We start from the raw sequence: 22,975 nt of genomic DNA on the forward strand, positions 1-22,975 counted from the left end.
AGCCTGAATGGAGGATGCTTTATGTGCGAGCCGGTCCACGGGGGACAGGAGTGTATTACCCGCTGGACATAACAATCCTAAATGATAGTGCAGATTTCTATAGTAATTACTAGAATATTTATAGGATTACTAGATTTTTTCTGCATATTGTGCATTACGGTTGAACCAAAATATGAAATGGAAATGTGTATATGTAATTAAATCATGATGCTAATACTATGTAAAATATCTACTTATGTTGCAATATGATAGCCTAATATATTCAACATCCTGTAAACTATTCTTTTTTTTCATTCTCATCCCTCTAATAACATGACACACCCCTTCACTATTGTCATTGGTTGCACTAATTAGTCTACATAACCTGATTCAAGCTTTCATGACATTACCATGAAGGCAGTGTTCCAAAACAGTGGTAGCTTGAATATAAAGTACAAAAAAAAATTATAGCCTCGAGTTTGTGTGAAATGGAAAATGTTATGGAATACATTCACTGAACTATCCCCTATCGGAAGCGTCTAAGCCTGTTTGTTCAGTCTAAAACATGGAAGCTTTAAGCCAATCTCCCCCATTTGTCCTTTCCTCAAGCGATGTGCTGCTCCTTGCTACAGACTGGGTGAATCTTCTTAGCTAGCTCTGCTGTCACAGTCAAGCACCAGATGGTTCTCTGGGTTATGGCAAATTATGGGATGTAGTTCAAGCTAATCCTGTCCACATGTCCTTGATAAATGACAGTTGACCATAAACAACCATAGGCCTCTGTCAAGTATGTTAAGTGCAGTAGTTTCAGAGTAAATGTTAGCCTTAAGAGGTGACAAAAGTAATGGCAGAAGTCAAAGAACAAGTCCAACATTTGTTTATTCAATAAGAGGAAACTTTATCCAGGTACTATTCCTAACCACAGAATGGGACTACATTTCATAATTGGCTGCATTAATTAATTTCAAATGGGTAACAATGTTAACAGTAACAAAAAAGACTGGAATGTTAAACAAATTGGACAGAAATGTTTATACTAAAACGGCCTTCCTCTGGGAAGACTACAAGGGGACGACAATCCTCTCAATCAGACAAGGTCTGTTTCTTTATCCATCTTTCTCTGAAAGAAAAGAAAATCAGTGTACATTTTCAATGCATTATCTATGTTAACCTATTACCAAGAACAGCTAAAACAGATCCCCAAGTCTCATCTTTCCAATTGGTTGAGATTCCACAAGCATAGGTGATACTAACTTTAAATAAACAAGGTTTCCCTTGTAATTGATGAATATTTGACACTTAACAGTGAAACATTTGGGAATATATTCCGGCCTCCAAGGTAAAATAAAAATAAATAAAAAGATTTTCAAAAACGCCACACCACAAAGAATGATTCATAAGACTGACTCTTGTCATAGTTGAGAATTACCTTAAGGTTCAGATAATGTTCCTCACTGCTACAGTGGACTGATTTGGCTGTTTCCTCATTATTGTAGAAGATGTTGCACAGCTTGCAGAAGAATCCAGTCCTTGGCACCAGATAGTCTAACCCTGCAAGTAAAAGGAGAGTAAAAAAAGGGTTGTTATTGCAATATGGCACTAAAAGCTCTTTAGCAGATCCCTGTCACACCTGATAATAAAAATAGGCAGCCACACAAACAGAAGTCAGTTTCTCTAGCATCTTACCAACAGGGTTGTCAGGTTGATAAGGACCCAGAGGTTCCTCCTGCTTCTCCTCATCCTCCTCCTCCTCCTTCTTCTCTCCCTCTGGGATAGCTTCCACACCACTGGCTACCTCACCCTCAGGGTCCCCACAGACCCCCTCACTGTCAGACACAGGACTCTGGACATCCTGGCCATACAAAAACAATCATGTCTTTCACTCATTTGTTCTACTTAGCCTGAGAGACCAACATGAATAAATATCAGCACTCTTCCCTGTGTGAAGTGCAATAACTGATTACTTCTTGACTAATCAGTAACTGTAAAAGGATTATTCACGGACATGCCAAAATTAAATACATAAATATTCAGCAAGCATTTAACTAACAAGGCAATATTTCACCAATATTTCAAATTAAGGAAGCAAAAACACAGCAATAACCATCTTTCACCTCTGGATAGGGGCTTTTGGTTGACTGGCCATTAGACTTTTCATCTCCATGATGATCTCTTGATCTTCTGTCTTTCTGACTGGCCAACCACAGCTCATATTTGACTGGAGGCTTCCTGTATCAGGAGAACAGAATATGTCATGGAGTACTATATCATGAAAGTGTACTTAGATACAGCCCAGTTGAACCATAGATCACAACATTCTTTATCAGATTATTCTTTGGCTGTATATTCTTCCAATAGATTCCAATCAATTGAACTGGCAGTGGACATAATGCTAGTATCCAGTCTTCAAATTCCATTTAGTCTAACTATCATTTCCATCATCTACTCTACTGCATATGCTTAGGGTCATTAAAATTATTTACCAGTATATTAGGGAGTCTCCCTTTTTGCACAAACTGACCCTTAACAGGGTCCCATAGAACTTGTGTGGACGTTGGAAGTACTTCACCATTTTCTGAGCAGCTTCCACGCTCTCCAACTGGATATAACACTGAAAGAAAAGAAAGAAAACATCCATGTGAAAGTCCTTTATTAATAAAAAAAACTAAATGGGCAGGTGAAACTTTACCTTTCCATGACGCCAGTTCAAATTATAGCCAGTGATTTTCCCGAAAGGCTGGGCAAGTCGTAAAAGAGAGACGTCCGAGTACTTCTGGAGTGGAAGCATACAAATGTAGATGGATCTCCCACTAGGACTCTATATTGACAGAAACAAAATCACATTACACATATTGACCAGGTCTGTAGTTGAGTTTATAATACAGTGCATTTGGCAAGTATTCAGACCACTTTACTTTCCACATTTTGTTATGTTACAGACTTACTCTAAAACGTATTCAATATTTCCCCCCCCTCAATCTATCTATACACATCACCCCATAATGACAAAGCGAAAACAGATTTAGAAATGTTTGCAATTTTATTAAATATAAACTGAAATACCTTTTTTACGTAAGTATTCAGACCCTTTGCTATGAGACGCAAATCTGATCTCAGGTGCATCCTGTTTCCATTGATCATCCTTGAGATGTTTATTCAACTTGATTTGAATTTACCACAGGTGGTTATTGGACATGATTTAGAAAGGCACTCACCGGTCTATATAAGGTCCCACAGTTGACAACGCATATCAGAGCAAAAACCAAGCTGAGGTTGAAGGAATTGTCTGTAGAGCGCCGAGACAGGATTGTGTCAACGCATAGATCTGGACAAGTGTACCAAAACATTTCTGCAGAATTGAAGGTCCCCAAGAACACAGTGACCTCAGAAGAAAGGAAGAAGTTTCGAACCACCAAGACTCTTCCCTAGAGCTGGCCGCCCAGCCAAACTGAGCAATTGGGGGAGCAGGGCCTTGGTCAGGGAGGTGACCAAGACCTCTGTGGAGATGGGAGAACCTTCCAGAAGGACAACCATCTCTGCAGCACTCCACCAATCATGCCGTTATGGTAGAGTGGCCAGACGGAAGCCACTCCTCAGAAAAAGGCACATGAGAGGCCGCAGGGTTTGCAAAAAAGCACCTAAATGATTCTCAGTCCAGATGAAACCCAAGATTGAACTCTTTGGCCTGAATGCCAAACGTCACGTCTGGAGGAAATCTGCCACAATCCCTACGGTGAAGCATGGTGGTGGCAGCTTCATGCAAGGGGGATGTTTTTCAGCGGCAGGGACTGGGAGACTAGTCACGACCGAGGGAAAAATTAACGGAGCAAAGTACAGAGAGAGACTTGATGAAAACCTGCTCCAGAGCGCTCAGGCCCTCAGACTGGGGTGAAGGTTCACCTTCCAACAAGACAACGACCCTAAGCACACAGCCAAGACAAAGGAGGAGTGGCTTCGGGCCAAGTACAACCTGACACAGCTTGAGAGGATCTGATGAGGAGAATGGGAGAAACTCCCCAAATACAGGTGTGCCAAGAAGATTTGAGGCTATAATCACTGCCAATGGTGCTTCAACAAAGTACTGAGTAAAGGGTTTGAATAGATAAGTAAATGACCTTTTTTTTTGTTTAATACATTTGTTTTAAAAAATCTAAAAAACTGTGTTTTTGCTTTGTCATTATGGGGTATTGTGTGTTGTACATGAGGGGGGAAAAAAACAATTGAATCAATTTAGTATAAGGCTGTAACGTAACAAAAACAATTGAATCAATTTAGTATAAGGCTGTAACGTAACAAAATCTGGAAAAAGTAAATAAAGTTTGAATACTTTATGAATGCACTGCAACTCAATTCTTTCATCAGGTGCATAACGCATACAACATAGATACTACACCATTTAGCAGACACCAAACCCACCTCCAACTCTTTCCGTGAAAAGCACATGCTAATATTGACATGTTTCCTCAACAACTGTCCTTTTCCTTTGTAGAATTTCACCATTTCACGTACTTCCTCAGTAGTTTCAAGCTCTAACCACGCCTGAAAATATAGAAAAAGCTCAATGTCATAAAAACAGACAGCAAACATTTGCACAAATCAGGTGTCGAGTAAATAAACATCTTCCTGTATGCCGAACTACATGAATGTCAAATTATTCACCACTGTTGCTATGACAACATTATTTCCATCACATGAAGAAACCTAGATATGTACCATACAAAATAAAATACACTGATCCCCAAATAACATATCTGCAAGTAACATAATTATGAACATACCTCCTGTCTGAGGAAGGATATGGAATGGTTTACAACTTTCACGTTTGCTCGCTCTGCCAGTTTCAATAGGGCCACCTCCACATTGCCATAGCCCTTTCTAATTGGGCTAATTTGGACAACTTTTCCATCCTGTAGAAAACAATTTTAACCGACTATCAATAAAAACAACTTTTCTACACGTTTGACACATTCCAACTCCTCGGTATGGAGGAATACCCACCCATGAAGCATCCTTTGACTCTGCAAAAAAAAAAAAAAAAGTAATTATTACTATAAATTATCTGGAGATTATCTACACATGCTAAACTGTAATAATTGTTTTTGTCCATTGCTGCCAAGTAAGAATGTTTTTGCATCCTTCATTGCTTACCCAGTGATGTGTCCCCTCCAGTACTGTCGTCAAGTTCATCCAATGTAACGAAGTCATCCATATTCTCAGGGAAATCCATGTCATCCATATTGTCCTGTTGGAAATAAATCCACAACATCAGTAAGTTAAAGAATTTGAGTTTCAAGGTCCACAGTGCTGCACCAAAACCATAACAAATATCACAAATATTTGTGAGGTTGCAGTTGGAAACTCAAAAGCATTTCAAACAATGAACATAAAAGTATGCAAAACTGTATTCAATAGTACTGAAGTATGATAAAGATCCATGTCACAAAGCTAGGAAGTGAACTCTGTGGCTGCACTATTACAATTGACATTGACAGCTTAAATGTCCAAAGTTATTCAAACCTCTTGGTCAGTCGAGGTTTTAACCATGCTAGGGCTGAACAGATAAGCATGTCTGATCAAATATAATTGTACTTTGTCACATGTGCCGAACACAACAGGTGTAGACCTAACCATGAAATGCTTACTTACAATCCCTTAACCAACAATGCAGTTCAACAATGTTTGGCTGACTTTTGAGCAAATAAGTGCCTGTTCTGGATTACTACGGTCAGTCTAGGTTTTCTGGAAACAATTGGAGCTTGTACAGAGATGGTTCTATAACCTTTGCTATTCAACCATGAAACATAAGGAGATCCTTCAAAGCTGATCTCCATCTGATTTGTAGGGCACTCATAAAACTGATGGAATTAATAACCCCTGAGCACATCATATAGCCTACATACAGTGCCTTCAGAAACTATTTACACCCCTAGACCTTTTCCACATTGTGTTAGCCTGAATTTAAAATGGATTACATTTAGATTGTGTGTCACTGGCCTACACACAATACCCCATGTTACAGTGAAATTATGGTTTTAGACATTTCTACAAATAAAACATTTTAAAAGCTGTAATGTCTTGTGTCCAATAAGTATTCAACCTTTTTGTTATGGCAAGCCTAAAGTTCAGGAGTAAAATTGTGCTTAACAAGTCACATAAGTTGCATGGACTCTTTTTTTAATGACTACCCCATCTCTGTACGCCACACAGAAAGATAATTGTAAGGTCCCTCAGTCGAGCAGTGAATTTCAAACAAAGACCAGGGATGTCATCCAATGCAGCGCAAATAAAAGGCACCAATTGGTAGGTAGGTAAAAAAAAAACATCTGGACATTGAATATCCCTTTGAGCATGGTGAAGTTAATTAATTATTAATTACACTTGCGTATCAATACACCCAGTCCTACTCAGTGGAAGGAAATAGCTCAGGGATTTCACCATGAGGCCAATGGTGACTAAAACAGTTAGTGTTTAATGGCTGTGATAGGAGACAACTGAGGATGGATCAACAACATTGTAGTTACTCCACAATACTAACCTAAATGGCAGAGCGAAAATAAGGAAGCCTGTACAGAATAAAAATATTCCAAAACATTCATCCTGTTTGCAATAAGGCAAAGAAATTAACTGAGGACTGCATCATATTTTCAAGCATGGTGGTGGAGGCATCATGTTATGAGTATCCTTGTCAAGGTCTAGGGAGTTTTAAGGATAAAAAGGCACTGCGTAGAGCTAAGCACATGCCAAATCCAAGAGGAAAACCTGGTTCAGTCTGCTTTCCAACAAACACTGGGAGACGAAAATCACCTTTCAGCAGGACAATACCCTAAAACACAAGGCCAAATCTACACTGGAGTTGCTTACCAAGACAAAATGTAATGTTCCTGAGTGGCCTAGTTACAGTTTTTACTTAAATCTGCTTGAAAATCTATAGCAAGTCTTGAAAATGTCTGTCTAGCCATGATCAACAACCGACTTGCCAGAGCTTAAATAATTATGTGCCAATATTGTACAATCCAGGTGTGAAAATCTGAGCGACTTAACCAAAAGGTGATTCTAACATATTGACTCAGGGGTGTGAATAAGTATGTAAATTACATATCTGTATTTAATTTAAATAAATGTGCAAACACTTCTAAAAACAGGTTTTCACTTTGTCATAATGCTTATTTTGTGTAGATGGGTGAGACTGTAATAAATGTTTAATTCAGGCTGTAACAACAAAATGTGGAATAGTTCAAGGTGCATGAATACTTTCTGATGGCACTGTAAATAGCGTGCTATGGTACCAAGCAAATTCAATATTCCAACAAGCCATGAGTCAAACCGGGCATTGCTGACATGAGTCACAGAAAACATCTTGACTGTTTGTCTATATTGACGAGGTTCAATCTGAAATGTCAGATACATTTTATTTGCCACTGAAACTTCAGCCAGATTTCAGTGGTTCTAGGCAATAGATGGCCACATCTGTTTCAACTGATCAGTGGAGGATCTCACTCAACCAAACTATTCTCAGGAATGCTCCCAGAACTTCAACCAAGTTGAAGAGTTGAAGCATACATGCTTTTAGAAGCCATTGCTAGGAACCCACATCTTGGTTACTTGACAAACTTATTTTCAATTCAGGGAACAATAAGCCTTTTGTTGGTTCCGGTCACAAATATGAATGACAAGAATTTCTTACATCTTCTTGAAAGCTCTCCTGTTCCATCATGTTCTCCATTGAGACGTCATCACACAGAGCTGGATCATCGGCAGCCTTTATGTCAGAATCCTCCAAGGTATCGTCTGCCAACAGTTCTGAGATTTCGGGTTCCCCCTTATCTTTAGAATCAACCACCAGAGAGGCACTTTTGGAAGGAGCAGGGTCTTTAGTATCAACACCAGCACCAACCTCGTCATCTAATAAGCTTTGTTTAGCTTCCACCTGGATAATCTCTTCGTCCAGATCTTTGTTTTCCAAATCAATGTCCTCCTCCTTGACCACCTCCTCGATGTCCTGCTTGACCACTTCCTTGAACTCTTCTGAGGTGCTTTGTTGACCTTCTCCTTGTTCCGTCACTTTCTCAGCGGGTTGTTCACCTGTACTGGGTTTCTCTTTGTTCGTGGAGTTTGAGGTCTTGCTAGTCTCCTCGCTCTTGTGTCTGCTGCTGCGGCCTTTACTGGAATCTGCTCTTCTGGATGTGGTGGAGTCAGGACTTTCTCTACAAGGCAAAAACCATTGAGGTAAACTTCCCTGAGACATACTACCTGATGAGTCCCACAGGAAAATTGGTCGGGCCGCAATAGCCCCAGTTGAAGGACTCTTACTTACCTCAGGCGTTTCAGTGACAAGTATACTTTGACACTCTTTCCATTGATCTTGAGGGGGTTGGAGTGGTAGTACTTCACCATAATGTCAGCATCCTTCCAATCTACCATCTCAATCAGGGCCTGCAGATGAATAAGGGAGAATGCATTAGACAAAGCTAAATATGGTGCTGCATAACGAAGGTTTTGGAGTAAATTGTTTTAATTGTTTTCTATTTGAAATCACCAGAGATTTGCAGAATTTGATTGGTCACACTTCAATTCCATATTGCTCGAACCTTACCTGATCACTTGAAAATGTTGAATGCCGCACATCCCCAAACATCTTGGCGAGATCGAGAATCTCTGATTCTCTTTCCTTCCCAGGAGGTAGGCGGGAAAAACAAACCACTGTATTGGTAGCTTGTTTGGTCGGCCGTTTTTCTGGTGGTTCATCCAACCTTGGCGGCTAAAAGAAAAAACAAGCTCATACTGCGATCTCTGTGATTAAGAACACAGAATCTCAAACTTTTAAGAGGCAGCTGCACTTACATGAATACTGCACACCATAGGTGACAAGTACAGATTCAACTTATATCCCTTCACGAAAGCTTGCTTTTCACTGAAGTGATTCACCATATTGACTGCCTCTTTGTGAGAATCAAACTCCAGGAATCCCTGTAACAAAAAATACAACAGTGAATCATCCAAGACATTCAACTACAGATTTTGAGAGAGAGAATATTAAAGCTGCAACATGGAACTTTTTGGGCGACCCGACCAAATTCACATAGAAATTAGATATATCGCTGTCATTCTCATTGAAAGCAAGTCGAAGAAGCAGTAGATATAGGCCACATAAACAGAGGAAGCATAGAAATGTTCTAAGTTTCCTCTTTAACCTTCGGTTTTGTCACCAGCTTCAAATAGCTGAAGACAATAGCTGTGTTTTTAAAACTCATACTAACCGCACTATTTGTGACATGAATTGAGAATATAGTATGCTTATTGGTCATAGCATGGATATAGTTAGTATGCCAAAAGTACCCGGATGTTGTACTAACTTCACCAAAATACAAAGTATACAAGCAGTGTACACTTTCTCCGTGCTTTTAGGGCTGTTAATGCAATTCCTCAGAAAATGGCCGTGGCTTCACAACGTTTTCAGATTTGAAGAAAATTGCGGAAAATATGCAGCGAAAGGTGAAGGAAGAGTGACTGAGGATTGAAGATGGCGAAAACTTGAGTCGAGTGAAGCTAATAGTATAGTGAAGCTAATAATATCTGGAGGTGGTGAGACAATTGGAAGGAACGAATAGCGGGGAAGAAGCAATAGTAGTAGAGCCACCATGACCAGTGAAGTTTCTCATCAACCGAGGGATAGTGAAATGATACATGTTTAAAAGGTGGACTTTGTATTATTTATTGCAATGGTCATAAACTGTACAGAGATTTCAGAGCACTGTTGGTTAAGGGCTTGTAATTAAGCATTTCACTGTAAGGTCTGTTGTATTTGGCGCATGTGACAAAGAAAATTGGATTTGACTCGTCTGAGTGTGCCAGAGCGCAGAATAACTGATAAACGCTCAACACCCGGCAGTAAACGTCGGCAAAAAAAAATTGTAATTCAATTGTTGCCAGCAGCACAGTTAGTCACCAACGGTCTGGATAACATAAAAGCAGCCTAACCCAGCTCTGTCTGGGTGAGTGAAATGGTCAGACTGAGGATCTCTCTCATTATGTGTCTGGAAGTAGCTAGCCAACGTTAGCCAGGTAGCTTGTGTGCTTGACTGCCGTTGAACGCACGGATCAACGCTACTCCTCGGCCAGAGCATCTAGTGTGCGCTCTAAACCCTCTGAGAGCGAAACGCTCTGAATTTACGAAGGACAATCTGACAATGCTCTGGATTTACAAACGCCCAGAGCGCACGCTGGCACTCCAGATTGAATTTACTAACACACCTGGAACCGTAAACCGTCTAGCTAGTCATTTGTTATGCGAACAAGCTAGCAAAAGTTTGCATAGCAATAGCATCAACTTCCAGTACACAGGCGAAGCGCTAGTACGCTCAACTGAAACGATACCATTCTTTTACAGTATACTAAAATGAACAAATAGTATATACACTCATTAAGTATGTAGCATACAGTAGGTTAGTATGGGTATTAGAACAGCAAATATTTTTGGTTATTGAAAATAAATGTTTCACAGAGGTTTAGATGGTACAATGATTCTCTACACTATACTAAATTGTTTTGTCACATACACTGAAATTAGGTGAACTATTAATTTTAGCAACCAGGAAATGGCGGAGCAATTTCTGCATAGTGGATGTTTAAGAGTTTAGTGTTTATTACTCGTTTTTTCTTATCAATTTGTGTAACTTACCTTGCAGGGGAACACCAGATGTTTTACAACTGTGCCGAATGGCTTAGCCAAAGTCATCAAGTCTTCAACACAAACAGAGCCATGGGGAAATTTTGTGACCACCACCTTCGTGCCAGCCTGAAGCAAAATAGAAATACATTCAAGCATGCAGCTTTAAGCAAATAAACATAAGTGAATTAAAAATGCTCTATTTATAAGAAAATATTGTCACAAAAGGGGCATCATTACCCTGGGCTTCAAATAGTGTCTTTCTGATGCAGACTTCTGGGCAGTTGAAATAGCATCTCTACTTGGAATGGAGTTGGACCTGGAAGACAACGTAAACAGTGCTAAGTAAGAAGAGGAACAGCTAATGGTTTTACACCATGACATGCCTGTTTTCAACTTAAAGCTTAATTTCATGTTTTCCCTAACATTTCCTTCCGGGGATCTTGTTTTTTCCAATCTGGATATCTGTAAAAAAACAAACAGAAAAGACAAAACGAATTTGAATAAAACCTTGTTATAGAAAATATCTCAATTGATTTTGTGACCTGTAATAGTCCATTATCTAAATGTTTTACTTTGCATGAAAACACTTACAGACGCGAGAGATCTTGACACCCCTCCGCATGTCGTAATCCATTGAGATGTTCCTTCCATGTCTGTGAAAAAAACAAACCAATATTAAGCTAAATTAATGCAATCATGGAAGGTTGTGTTCTGATTAAAATGATATAGAATAACAGTCCAACAGCAAGAGTTTTGAAATATAACAAAGCTTACCTTATTAGAATTCAACATGCATAAGCATAGAGAGCATGTGTGTGGGTAAACCTTGGGCACAACTCCATGAAAATCGTCCAATTGATAGGAGAAAGGAATCTTTTGCTGGCTGTCGGATGGTTTTTCCATTGAGGGCCTAGTGTGACGGGAACCTCTCCTTCCCTCAGTCCGCTCTGGTCGACTGTGAATCTCCGCTCTCCTATAATCAGTGTCACAGTGGCTGTTTGACTTTCGAGGGACAGCAGGGGGACTGTCCTGTTTGCTAAGGTCTCCATCATCTGTATCCTCCTGACAGCTGTCTCCCTTTGGGGAGGCCTGTCCCTGCTCCTCTTGCTTGGCTCGATTGGCCTTCAGTTTCATTATCAGATAGGGTAATGTCTCCACACTGATCTCATTCTCTGGAATCTGGGCCAGAGCATCCACGTCTTCCGGAGAGAGCCCCAGAGTGGCGTATAAGTTCATAGTGCTCGTCGCACCATCCCCAGATCCTTTGTGTGCAGAGCTGTGACCCTCACTGTCCTCCATCCTCAAACCGTCAGGGCACAGAGAAGTTTATTCTGAAATTGGGGGAAAATGGTGTTCAGTCATTTCATCTGATGTTGTAACATATAAACATGTCTAAGGCAACCTATATAGTAGGCAGTGTCAGAGGAAGGGCCCAAAAAAAGTGTCAAAGACTCCAGTCACCCAAGTCAAAGACTGTTCTCTTCGCTACCGCACGGCAAGCGGTAATGGAGCACTAAGTCTATGTTCAAAAGGCTCCTTATCAGCTTCTACCCCCAAGCTATAAGACTACTGAACAATTAATCAAATGGCCACCCGGACTATTTACATTGACCCCGCCACCCTTTGTTTTTACACTGTTGCTACTCGCTTTTTATTATTTATGCAGTCACTTACCCCAACCTACATGTACAAACTACCTCGACCAAACTGTAACCCCGCACATTGACTCAGTAACGGTAGCGAGTTACTTTTTACTTTACTTAGTAAATATTTTCTTAACTCTATTTCCTGAACTGCATGGTTGGCTAACGGCTTGTAAGTAAGCATTTCACGGTAAGGTCTACACACCTGTTGTATTCGGCGCACGTGACAAATAACATTTGATGTCTAAATCAATGGTTTTTTTTTTTTTTTTTTTGTATTAATATTATTATTATATTTTTTGTATTACTTTTATCTAAACGTTTACTAGGCAAGTCAGATAAGAACAAATTATTATTTACAATGACGGCCTACCCCGGCCAAACCGTGATACAGCCTGGTATAAAGTGTAGGCCCTAATGAAGAGCCGTGGGAAGGAAGTCTTCTTCGACGACTGTGTATCTGAAATACTACCATCTTTAATCATTCAATAGCTAACTAGTTGTCAATTGATGTCCATCACAGAAAGAATAATATGTTTACCAGCCCAGAACAACGTAGATGCAAGCTAACGTTAGCTACATCGAATGGGCCTTCACAGAAGGCCTGGGCACAATAACAGCCAGTTGCTATTAACTAGCTAACTACGCATATTTAGCTCTGAAAAAACGAAGCCCAATATCTCCTCACCCCTGATGAATAAAAATTAGCTATCAAGTATGTACCATGTAGTTATAACGTTAGTGCATTATTGTTAGCTAGCAGCACGCACCGCTGAAGAATGCTGCCTCGTCGCCCACAGCTAGGAAGCTAGCTAACAAGAAGAAGCTAACCATAGCTTTCTAGAAAGATAGTTTTGGGGTGAAAGTTTATGCATCCAGTTCAACTACCACATGAAATACAAATGGTGAATGCTGCAAAACAAACCTTTTAAGAAGTCCCCTTTCAGGTATTTCGTAAAATTAGGTGGCTAACGTTACAGTCTGGACAAAGATATGTGTAACTAATCCTTCTTCCAGCGTCTCGTCAGTGACAAAAAAAAAAAAGTACTTCCCTATCACGGAATTTAGAAAATGTTCATAATAAAAGTCCCCCACGTAAATACATGAACATGTATTTATTCATGCTATTTGAAAAATAATTGTCTAAACATGAACTATGATTTATATTTAAGAGACATTTGCATTAAATGTTTTATTTTATTGTTTTATTTTTTCAAAGTTAAATAAATGTCCCCAATGCAGTACATTGTATATGAAATATCTATTGGCTTATAGAGAAAAAAATATACTATGTGTCAACGTAAAAGTGAGGTTGGGAATACTCAGTGGCGTCAGTAGAATCTACATATGGTGTTATTTCATGGAGGACTCGTCTAAATACATAGCAACACTCTACTTCACCCACTCCACAGCCCTGAATGCAATAAACTGTAGGCCTATAAATTACATATTGGCTCATTTTTTTATTTAATTAACCTTAATTTAACTAGGCAAATCAGTTAAGAACAAATTCTTATTTACATTGACGGCCTACCCATAATTGTTCTTATGGAGAAAAATGGCGATGTAAAAGCAAGTACTTTTGAAGCCTAATGCCTCCTGTAAATCGCTCTTGATAAGAGTGTCTGCCAAATGACTAAAATGTTTTTTTTTATCAAACAGACTTGCTAGTTTAGCAAACCATCAGTCCTTTGGAATGCCAAAAAGATCATCAAGGACAACAACCACCGAGCAACTGCCTGTTCACCCCGCTACCATCCAAAAAGGGGATGTCAGTACAGGTGCATCAAAGCTGGGACCGAGAGACTGAAAAATAGCTTATATCTCAAAGCCATCAGACTGTTAAACAGCCATCACTAACACAGAAAGGCTGCTGCCTACATACAGACTTGAAATCATTAGTCACTCTAACAAATGGATCACTAGTCACTTTATTAATGCCACTTTAACAATGACGTTTACATACCTTGCGTTACTCATCCCATATGTATATACTGTATTTTATACCATCTATTGCATCTTGCCTATGCCGCTTGGTCATTGCTCATCCATATATTTATATGCACAAATTCTTATTCCATCCCTTTACTTAGAATTGTGTGCATTAGGTATATGTTGTGGAATTGTTAGATTACATGCTAGATATTTCTGCACTGTCGGAACTAGAAGCACAAGCATTTCGCTACACTCGCAATAACATCTACTAATCGTGTGTATGTGACCAATAAAATGTGATTTGATTCCTAGCTTGCTATTATGCAAATCAAATTCAACAATGCCAATCAATCAATCAAGTTTATTTTATTTAGCCCTTCGTACATCAGCTAATATCTCGAAGTGCTGTACAGAAACCCAGCCTAAAACCCCAAACAGCAAGCAATGCAGGTGTAGAAGCACGGTGGCTAGGAAAAACTCCCTAGAAAGGCCAAAACCTAGGAAGAAACCTAGAGAGGAACCAGGCTATGAGGGGTGGCCAGTCCTCTTCTGGCTGTGCCGGGTGGAGATTATATCAGAACATGGCCAAAATGTTCAAATGTTCATAAATGACCAGCATGTTGAAATAATAATAATCACAGAAGTTATCGAGGGTGTAGCAAATCAGCACCTCAGGAGTAAATGTCAGTTGGCTTTTCATAGCCGATCATGAAGAGTATCTTTACCGCTCCTGCGGTCTCTAGAGAGTTGAAAACAGCAGGTCTGGGACAGGTAGCACGTCTGGTGGACAGGTCAGGGTTCCATTGCCGCAGGCAGAACAGTTGAAACTGGAACAGCAGCAAGGCCAGGTGGACTGGGGACAGCAAGGAGTCATCATGCCCGGTAGTCCTGACGCATGGTCCTAGGGCTCAGGTCCTCCTCCGAGAGAAAGAAAGAGAGAAGGAGAGAATTAGAGAGAGCATACTTAAATTCACACAGGACACCGGATAAGACAGGAGAAGTACTCCAGATATAACAAACTGACCCTAGTACCCCGACACATAAACTACTGCAGCATAAATACTGGAGGCTGAGACAGGGGGGGTCAGGAGACACTGTGGCCCCATCCGATGATACCCCGGACAGGGCCAAACAGGAAGGATATAACCCCACCCACTTTGCCAAAGCACAGCCCCCGCACCACTAGAGGGATACCTTCAACCACCAACTTACAATCCTGAGACAAGGCCGAGTATAGCCCACAAAGATCTCCACCACGGCACAAACCAAGGGGAGGCGCCAACCCAGACAGGAAGATCACGTCAGTGACTCAACCCACTCGAGTGACGCACCCCTCCTAGGGACGGCATGAAAGAGCACCAGTAAGCCAGTGACTCAGCCCCTGTAAAAGGGTTAGAGGCAGAGAATCCCAGTGGAGAGAGGGGAACCGGCCAGGCAGAGACAGCAAGGGCGGTTCGTTGCTCCAGAGCCTTTCCGTTCACCTTCATACTCCTGGGCCAGACTACACTCAATCATATGACCTACTGAAGAGATAGGTCTTCAGTAAAGACTTAAAGGTTGAGACCGAGTCTGCGTCTCTCACATCGGTAGGCAGACCATTCTGCCTACCATTCCAATAATGTTTTCAATTCGACTTTTGCCTTCAAAAGCAGCTCAAACGTAGAACATGTAAGAATTAACTATATCCATTGAATTATACCATGCTGATATACCGTGCGGTCTAGAATGCCGTTCCCGCCAACAACTATTCAACACATGCGATAAATGGTGTTCTAAACTGGGTGGTTCGAGCACTGAATGGTGATTGGCTGAAAGCCGTGGTATATCAGACCGTATACCATGGGTATGACAAAAAAATAAAATATTTACTGATCTAATTACCTTGGTAACCAGTTTATAATAGCAATAAGGCACCTCGTGGGATTGTGGTGTATGCCCAATATACCACGGCTAAGGGCTGTATCCAGGCACTCCGCATTGTGTCGTCCCCAGCCATGGACTGGTTTCTCCTCTACCGTCTGGCTGGCGTTACAGGAGCATTGGGACTCGGACCAACAGGCTCCGAAACAGCTTCTATCCCCAAGCACTGAGACATTTCAACAGCTAGGCGATGGCTGGCCATGCTCACCCACAGTGTATCTGCACTGATTATCTGCACTGATTATCTGCACTGACTAAATGCCACTCACAGGTCTCTAGACAGACACTCACACACACCTACACTGACAGTCCTGCACCCACACGCACACACACAAACGCATGTAAAAACACATGCACATACACACACACAGACACACATGCACGTACACACACACGGACGTACACACACATACATACACTCACACCCACACACCACTTATACTGCTGCTATATTAATTATTATAATGATTATTTATCCTGCTACCAGTCACTTTCTCCTTACCCCTGCCTACATCTAAATCTACCTTAACAACTCCAGTATCCCGACCCTGTACATTGTACATTTGGTACTGGTACTTACCCTGTATATACCCTATATTTGCAAAAGTATGTGGACACCCCTTCAATTTAGTGGATTCGGCTATTTCATCCATACCCATTGCTGACAGGTGTATAAAATCGAGCACACAGCCATGCAATCTCCATAGACAAACATTGGCAGTAGAATGACCTTCCTGAAGAGCTCAGTGACTTTCAAAGTGGCACCGTCATAGGATGCCACCTTTCCAACACGTCAGTCAATCAAATGTCTGCCCTGCTAGAGCTTCCCCAGTGAACTGTAAATGATGTTATTGTGAATTGGAAACGTCTAAGAGCAACAAAAGCTCAGCCGCGAAGTGGTAGGCCACACAAGCTCACAGAACAGGACCGCCAAGTGCTGAAGCACGTAAAAATTGTTCCCGGTTGCAACACTCACTACCGAGTTCCACACTGCCTCAGGAAGCAACTTCAGCACAAGAACTGTTTGTCGGGGAGATTTCATGAAATGGGTTTCCAAGGCCGAGCAGCTACACACAAGCCTAAGATCACCATGCTCAATGCCAAGTGCCGGCTGGAGTGGTATACAGCTTGCCGCTGTTGGACTCTGGAGCAGTGGAAACACGTTCTCTGGAGTGATAAATTACGCTTCACCATCTGTCAGTCAGACTGACGAATCTGGGTTTGGCGGATACTAGGAGAACGCTACCTGCCCGAATGTATAGTGCCAACTGTAAAGTTTGGTGGAGGAGGAATAATGGTCTAGGGCTGTTTTTCATGGTTCAGGCTAGGCCCCTTAGTTCCAGTGAATGAAGATCTTAATGCTACAGCATAGAATGACATTCTAGATGATTCTGTGCTTCCAACTTTGTGTCAAGTAGTATTTTACTCAGTGACTTTCACACTTACTTGAGTAATTTTCTATTATCGTATCTTTACTTTTACTCAAGTATTTGTTTTCCAGCACTGAAAGATAGTAAGACAACTGCTGGGTACAGAACAAAGCTTAATGGTTTCACACAACTCGGACTAGGCACATGAGGCTTTCAGCCACTAGAGGGTGCTATTAGGACAAGAAGTACACTGAGTGTACAAAACGTTAGGAGAACTCGCTCTTTCCATGACATACACTGACCAGGTGAATCCAGGTGAAAGCTATAATCCATTTGAACGGGGTATGATAGTAGGTGCAAGGCGCACCGGTTTGTGTCAACAACTGCAACGCTGTTGGGTTTTTCACGCTCAACAGTTTACTGTGTGTATCAAGAATGGTCCACCACCCAAAGGACATCCAGCCAACTTGACACAACGGTGGGGAGCATTGGAGTCAACATGGGCCAGCATCCCTGTGGAACGCTTTAGACACCTTGTAGAGTCCATGCCCCAACGAATTGAGGCTGTTCTGAGGGCAAAAGGGGGACAGCAACTGAATATTAGGATGGTGTCCTAAATGTTTTGTATACTCAGTGTATAAGCCACTAGTCCATATAATCATCTAGGAATACATCTCAACCAAACTGGACATAAATTATGACGTGATAGGATCTGTGAGAACCAAGAAACACTTTTAAGCATAGCACCAGTCATATAACATAAAATGACAATAGTAAAATGACAATAGTAGCCATTTCACAATGTGCTCCACCTTATAATATTAATTATCTATATAAAGTAGTCATTCTCTTAAGTTTTGATTTTTCCCTGATGTAGCTAGAATGTTAAATAAATAATTTGAATATTTGAACTATCCAAAGCTGCAAAAAAAGATTTCTTATCATACACTTAGTGTTTCACCGAAGACTTGTATTTTGAAGGCAAAATCAGAAAAACGGAAGTCTTAATGCTGCTGCCGGGTGCCAATCCCTTGTTCTCTCTGGCTCTGGGGGTTTTCCGCGCCCCGCTGGTGGTCTATGGAGGTACTGCAGGAGGTCGGCTTATTTTGGGGGGGAAATATTTGTGGGGATTTTTTAATATGACAAACACATTTTCATGAATATCGCTAGATACAAGAGAATACCATCGTGAATAACATTTTATGTCTCTGTGTCCAGTATGAAGAACAGGAGGTAGTTTCACGAGCAAATGCTAACTAGTGTTAGCACAATGACCGGAAGTCTACAGGAACAGTTGGCATGCTAGCTGTTCCAGTTCATCCGAGTCTGGGGAAGTAGATAAATGGCCTCACTGCAAAAATCTCAAACTATCCCCTTAATATGGAGGACATTACAGTCATTGGAGCTAATTACAGGGGTTTTTCTGTGTAGAATATTCTTAGGTGGGCCTTCTAAGTGGTAATGTTCGGGATGGAAAAACAGATTCAGTGTCAACTTAAACGACCAAAACCAGATAGAAATCATACAGAAATTATATTTTTATACCATCTTTGAGAACTAACAAACAAATGAAATCTATACAGTCATGGATCGAAAATAAAAAGAAGTCAGCCATTCAGGGCACTTGCCCATTGATTTTGTTATGTTTGAGCAGCCATGGCAAAATGCATAGAATTGCAGGAAATTTGCTTTGAAACTGCGAAGTTCTTTCTCAGCTCTGTGTAGAATTGTTGGAAATTAGCTTAAAATCTGCTATTTTTTCTTTCAGCTCAATGGAAAAATGTACAAAAGCAAAATTTTCTCTCCACTGCTAAGATACCTTTACCTTTTCTAGCAAATAGGTTATGATAGAGTTTACATATCCTCTTCCAATGAACTCTGACGAGGCCAAAATAATAATATTAATAATAATATTCATTTATTAAACTTCTATAGAGATCATACATCATGATCAGAGATCATAATTTTTTTTATTTAACCTTTATTTAACCAGGTAGGCCAGTTGAGAACAAGTTCTCATTTACAACTGCGAATTATGAAGCATGCGAATAGTTTTGTATCTAAAATCTAAGTGTTGCAACATTTGAGTGCCACAGGATATCTGAACATCATTTGGGTCGGCAGCGAAGCCTAGTGGTTAGAGCAGTTAATTAACTGGAAGGTTGCAAGGTTGGACTAGTAACTGAAAGGTTGCAAGATCAAATCCCTGAGCTGACAAGGTACAAATCTATCGTTCTGCCCCTGAACAAGGCAGTTAACCCACTGTTCCTAGGCCGTCATTGAAAATAAGAATTTGTTCTTAACTGACTTGCCTAGTTAAAAAAAGGTAAAATAAAAAATTGCCAGTCAGGTGCATCCCTTCATGGTAGCAGTGTGTCCATCTGCAAATATACACTGCTCAAAAAAATAAAGGGAACACTTAAACAACACAATGTAACTCCAAGTCAATCACACTTCTGTGAAATCAAACTGTCCACTTAGGAAGCAACACTGATTGACAATAAATTTCACATGCTGTTGTGCAAATGGAATAGACAAAAGGTGGAAATTATAGGCAATTAGCAAGACACCCCCAAAAAAGAAGTGATTCTGCAGGTGGTGATCACAGACCACTTCTCAGTTCCTATGCTTCCTGGCTGATGTTTTGGTCACTTTTGAATGCTGCCGGTGCTCTCACTCTAGTGGTAGCATGAGACGGAATCTACAACCCACACAAGTGGCTCAGGTAGTGCAGTTCATCCAGGATGGCACATCAATGCGAGCTGTGGCAAAAGGGTTTGCTGTGTCTGTCAGCGTAGTGTCCAGAGCATGGAGGTGCTACCAGGAGACAGGCCAGTACATCAGGAGACGTGGAGGAGGCCGTAGGAGGGCAACAACCCAGCAGCAGGACCGCTACCTCCGCCTTTGTGCAAGGAGGTGCACTGCCAGCGCCCTGCAAAATGACCTCCAGCAGGCCACAAATGTGCCTCCAACCCTCGATCCCGCAGGTGAAGAAACCGGATGTAGAGGTCTTGGGCTGGCGTGGTTACACGTGACCTGCGGTTGTGATGCCGGTTGGACGTACTGCCAAAGTCGCTAAAAATGAAGTTGGAGGCGGCTTATGGTAGTGAAATGAACATTAAATTCTCTGGCAACAGCTCTGGTGGACATTCCTGCAGTCAGCATGCCAATTGAACGCTCCCTAAAAACTTAAGACATCTGTGGCATTGTGTTGTGTCACAAAACGGCACATTTAAAGTGGCCTTTTATTGTCCTAAGCACAAGTTACACCTGTGTAATGATCCTGCTGTTTAATCCGTTTCTTGATATAACAGACCTGTCAGGTGAATGGATCATTTTGGCAAAGGAGAAATGCTCGCTAACAGGGATGTTAACAAGTGTGTGCACAACGTTTGATAGAAATAAGCTTTTTGTGCATCTGGAAAATGTCTGGGATCTTTTATTTCAGCTCATGAAACCTGTTACCAACACTTTACATGTTGCGTTTATATTTTTGTTTAGTATAGTTACAGTGATCTTACCTTCCTGGCTGTTTGTTAAGGTGCAGTCCCTCTGGGTTGTTCTGGATTCTGTCCTTGGTATTCGTAGGCACAAACCCATCCTGTGGCTTCTCTCCTGTTAACTTTCACTTCTCTGAAGTACAAGCATTTTTAACAGATTATGTTACATTTTAGATGTATTTGTCATTTCAGGAAAAAAAGAGGATCAGAATGATATGTTCTAGAATTTGAACATGGTATGCAAACTGTCCAAAATTGGTGATCTCAATTGCTCAAGGGGATGTTTTAGAGAATATGTCCAATAGATGGGGGTTTTAATGAATTATTCTTGTTCTGTTTTATTTAATTATTGTATTTTTTTAATTCAGTGTTGTGGTGTGTAGTATCTTGAATAGACCAACATATAATTGGAGGACACAGGATGTAATCTTTACTTGTAGTTTATTAGGAACTGATTTACACCACCATCTATCACGGAGACCAATACTCAACTATCTATTGCTCATAGAACGATTACCAACCTAGGACCGGTGATAGCGCCGCCTATTGGTTAGATGATCCAGCATTATTTATCACTCTATAACACTCCTGCCCGCATAAATCTGAACTAACTCTCAGTTAGTTTAACATTTTCAGATTTAACACCTACTGTATGAGTATTCTAACAACAATAACAGCAACCATCCTCATTGTAACTGGTAAGTAATCTCTTCACTTAGCAATAATGACATCACCTTCCAATGTTTCTTATATCAACTGAACAACTGATTCAGTGTTTGCATTGTCTTTTCACTTTTGTTTATTGGAAACAAGGGTAGACTGCCTTACTTCCTAAAGGAGATAAGGGCACATTCTAGCCCAGGGGTGTCAAACTCATTCCACGGAGGGCCTAGTGTCTGCAGGTTTTTGATTTTTCCTTTCAATAAAGCCCTAGACAACCAGGTGTGGGGAGTTCCTAACTAATTAGTGATGTTAATTCATCAATCAAGTACAAGGGAGGAGCGAAAACCCGCAGACACTCGGCCCTCCGTGGAATGAGTTTGACACCTGTGTTCTAGCCCATGAGAAAGAAATATCTCCTTTACTTTCCAAACTCTCCAAAATGAGCTGGAGGTTTCCTAACTCTTTGAGAGTGTCGTAATTCACCTCTAGGTGAACCTTTGTTGGTTTTCTTAACAAGTGCATTGTCCGTTGGTGGCTGTGGAGTACCTGTGTCCTGTGGTAACTCCTTGCCTGCTGGACTGAGCTCTGTGTTGCATGTCACTGGCTCTGCAAAGTCCTGTTTGTATCTGATGTCCTCATCTCTGTTGTCTGTCACTGGCTCTGCATAATCTGTTTCCTGTCTGGTGAACAGCTGATCAACGTGCCTACGTACTCCTCCACCATCCCCCACTAGCACAGTGTATGACACAGGCCCTGTGATTTCTTGAACCAGCCCAGGTATGCATTTAGGTCCATACCCAAAGTTCTTGGTATACACTGAGTCTCTGACTACAAAACTGCGAGATTTTGCATGTTTCTCATGGTAAGTTTTCGGTCCTGCTTGCTTAGCCTGCACCTTACTCTTTAGGTCTGGGTGTATCAAGTCTAACGTGCACCTCAACTTCCTCCCCATCATCATCTCAGCCGGTGAAAGTCCGGTGGTTGACTGTGGACTGACACGATAGCTAAACAACGCTCCACTCAGTTTTATCTCCAACGAGTTGCCTGCTCTCTTTTTCATTAGCTCTTTGAACGTCTGAGCGTTTCTCTCTACCAAACCATTCAGGGGATGGTGGTGTGGTGCCGAAGGGACATGTGTGATTCCATTCTTTGTCATGAACTCCTTACTGTTCTCACACACTAAACGCGGAGCATTGTCTGAAACAATCATCTATGGAATGCCATGAATACTGAAACTGTTCCTGAGGCACTCCACGGTAGCAGCAGATGTAGCTGAGCTCACTGGATATACATCCA

At 41.1% G+C, this 22,975-nt stretch overlaps 1 protein-coding gene across 2 annotated transcripts; it reads right to left on the minus strand.

Annotated features, from left to right (window-relative positions):
- Positions 1-839: 839 nt before the first annotated feature.
- Positions 840-13,336, minus strand: LOC129869030 (matrin-3-like). 2 transcript variants are annotated; one of them, XM_055943475.1, is made up of 20 exons: positions 13,217-13,336; positions 11,423-11,979; positions 11,240-11,301; positions 11,072-11,110; positions 10,886-10,964; positions 10,658-10,774; positions 8,821-8,946; positions 8,573-8,737; positions 8,294-8,412; positions 7,664-8,183; positions 5,128-5,221; positions 4,978-4,997; positions 4,758-4,886; positions 4,396-4,518; positions 2,669-2,797; positions 2,463-2,590; positions 2,094-2,208; positions 1,666-1,822; positions 1,409-1,530; positions 840-1,099 (listed from the first exon to the last, which is right to left on the minus strand). In XM_055943475.1, exons 2-20 carry the CDS (start codon positions 11,945-11,947, stop codon positions 1,067-1,069), a joined length of 2,802 nt encoding a protein of 933 aa, XP_055799450.1. In that variant the 5' UTR covers positions 11,948-11,979; positions 13,217-13,336; the 3' UTR covers positions 840-1,066. The 2 variants fall into 2 exon arrangements, with proteins under 2 accessions (XP_055799450.1, XP_055799449.1); XM_055943474.1 differs by having other exon boundaries at positions 1,666-1,831; positions 13,217-13,335.
- Positions 13,337-22,975: the final 9,639 nt, after the last annotated feature.

This window comes from Salvelinus fontinalis, chromosome 13 (genome assembly GCF_029448725.1).
Source record: "Salvelinus fontinalis isolate EN_2023a chromosome 13, ASM2944872v1, whole genome shotgun sequence".
Classification (NCBI taxonomy): Eukaryota; Metazoa; Chordata; class Actinopteri; order Salmoniformes; family Salmonidae; genus Salvelinus; species Salvelinus fontinalis.

Coding starts and splice junctions, on each gene's coding strand:
- LOC129869030 (XM_055943474.1), bottom strand. CDS start 11,947: ATGGAGGACAGTGAGGGTCACAGCTCTGCACACAAAGGATCTGGGGAT. Junction 8,184..8,293: donor TTGTCACTGAAACGCCTGAG/GTAAGTAAGAGT, acceptor TTTGCCTTGTAG/AGAAAGTCCTGACTCCACCA. Junction 1,100..1,408: donor AACATTATCTGAACCTTAAG/GTAATTCTCAAC, acceptor CTTTTCTTTCAG/AGAAAGATGGATAAAGAAAC.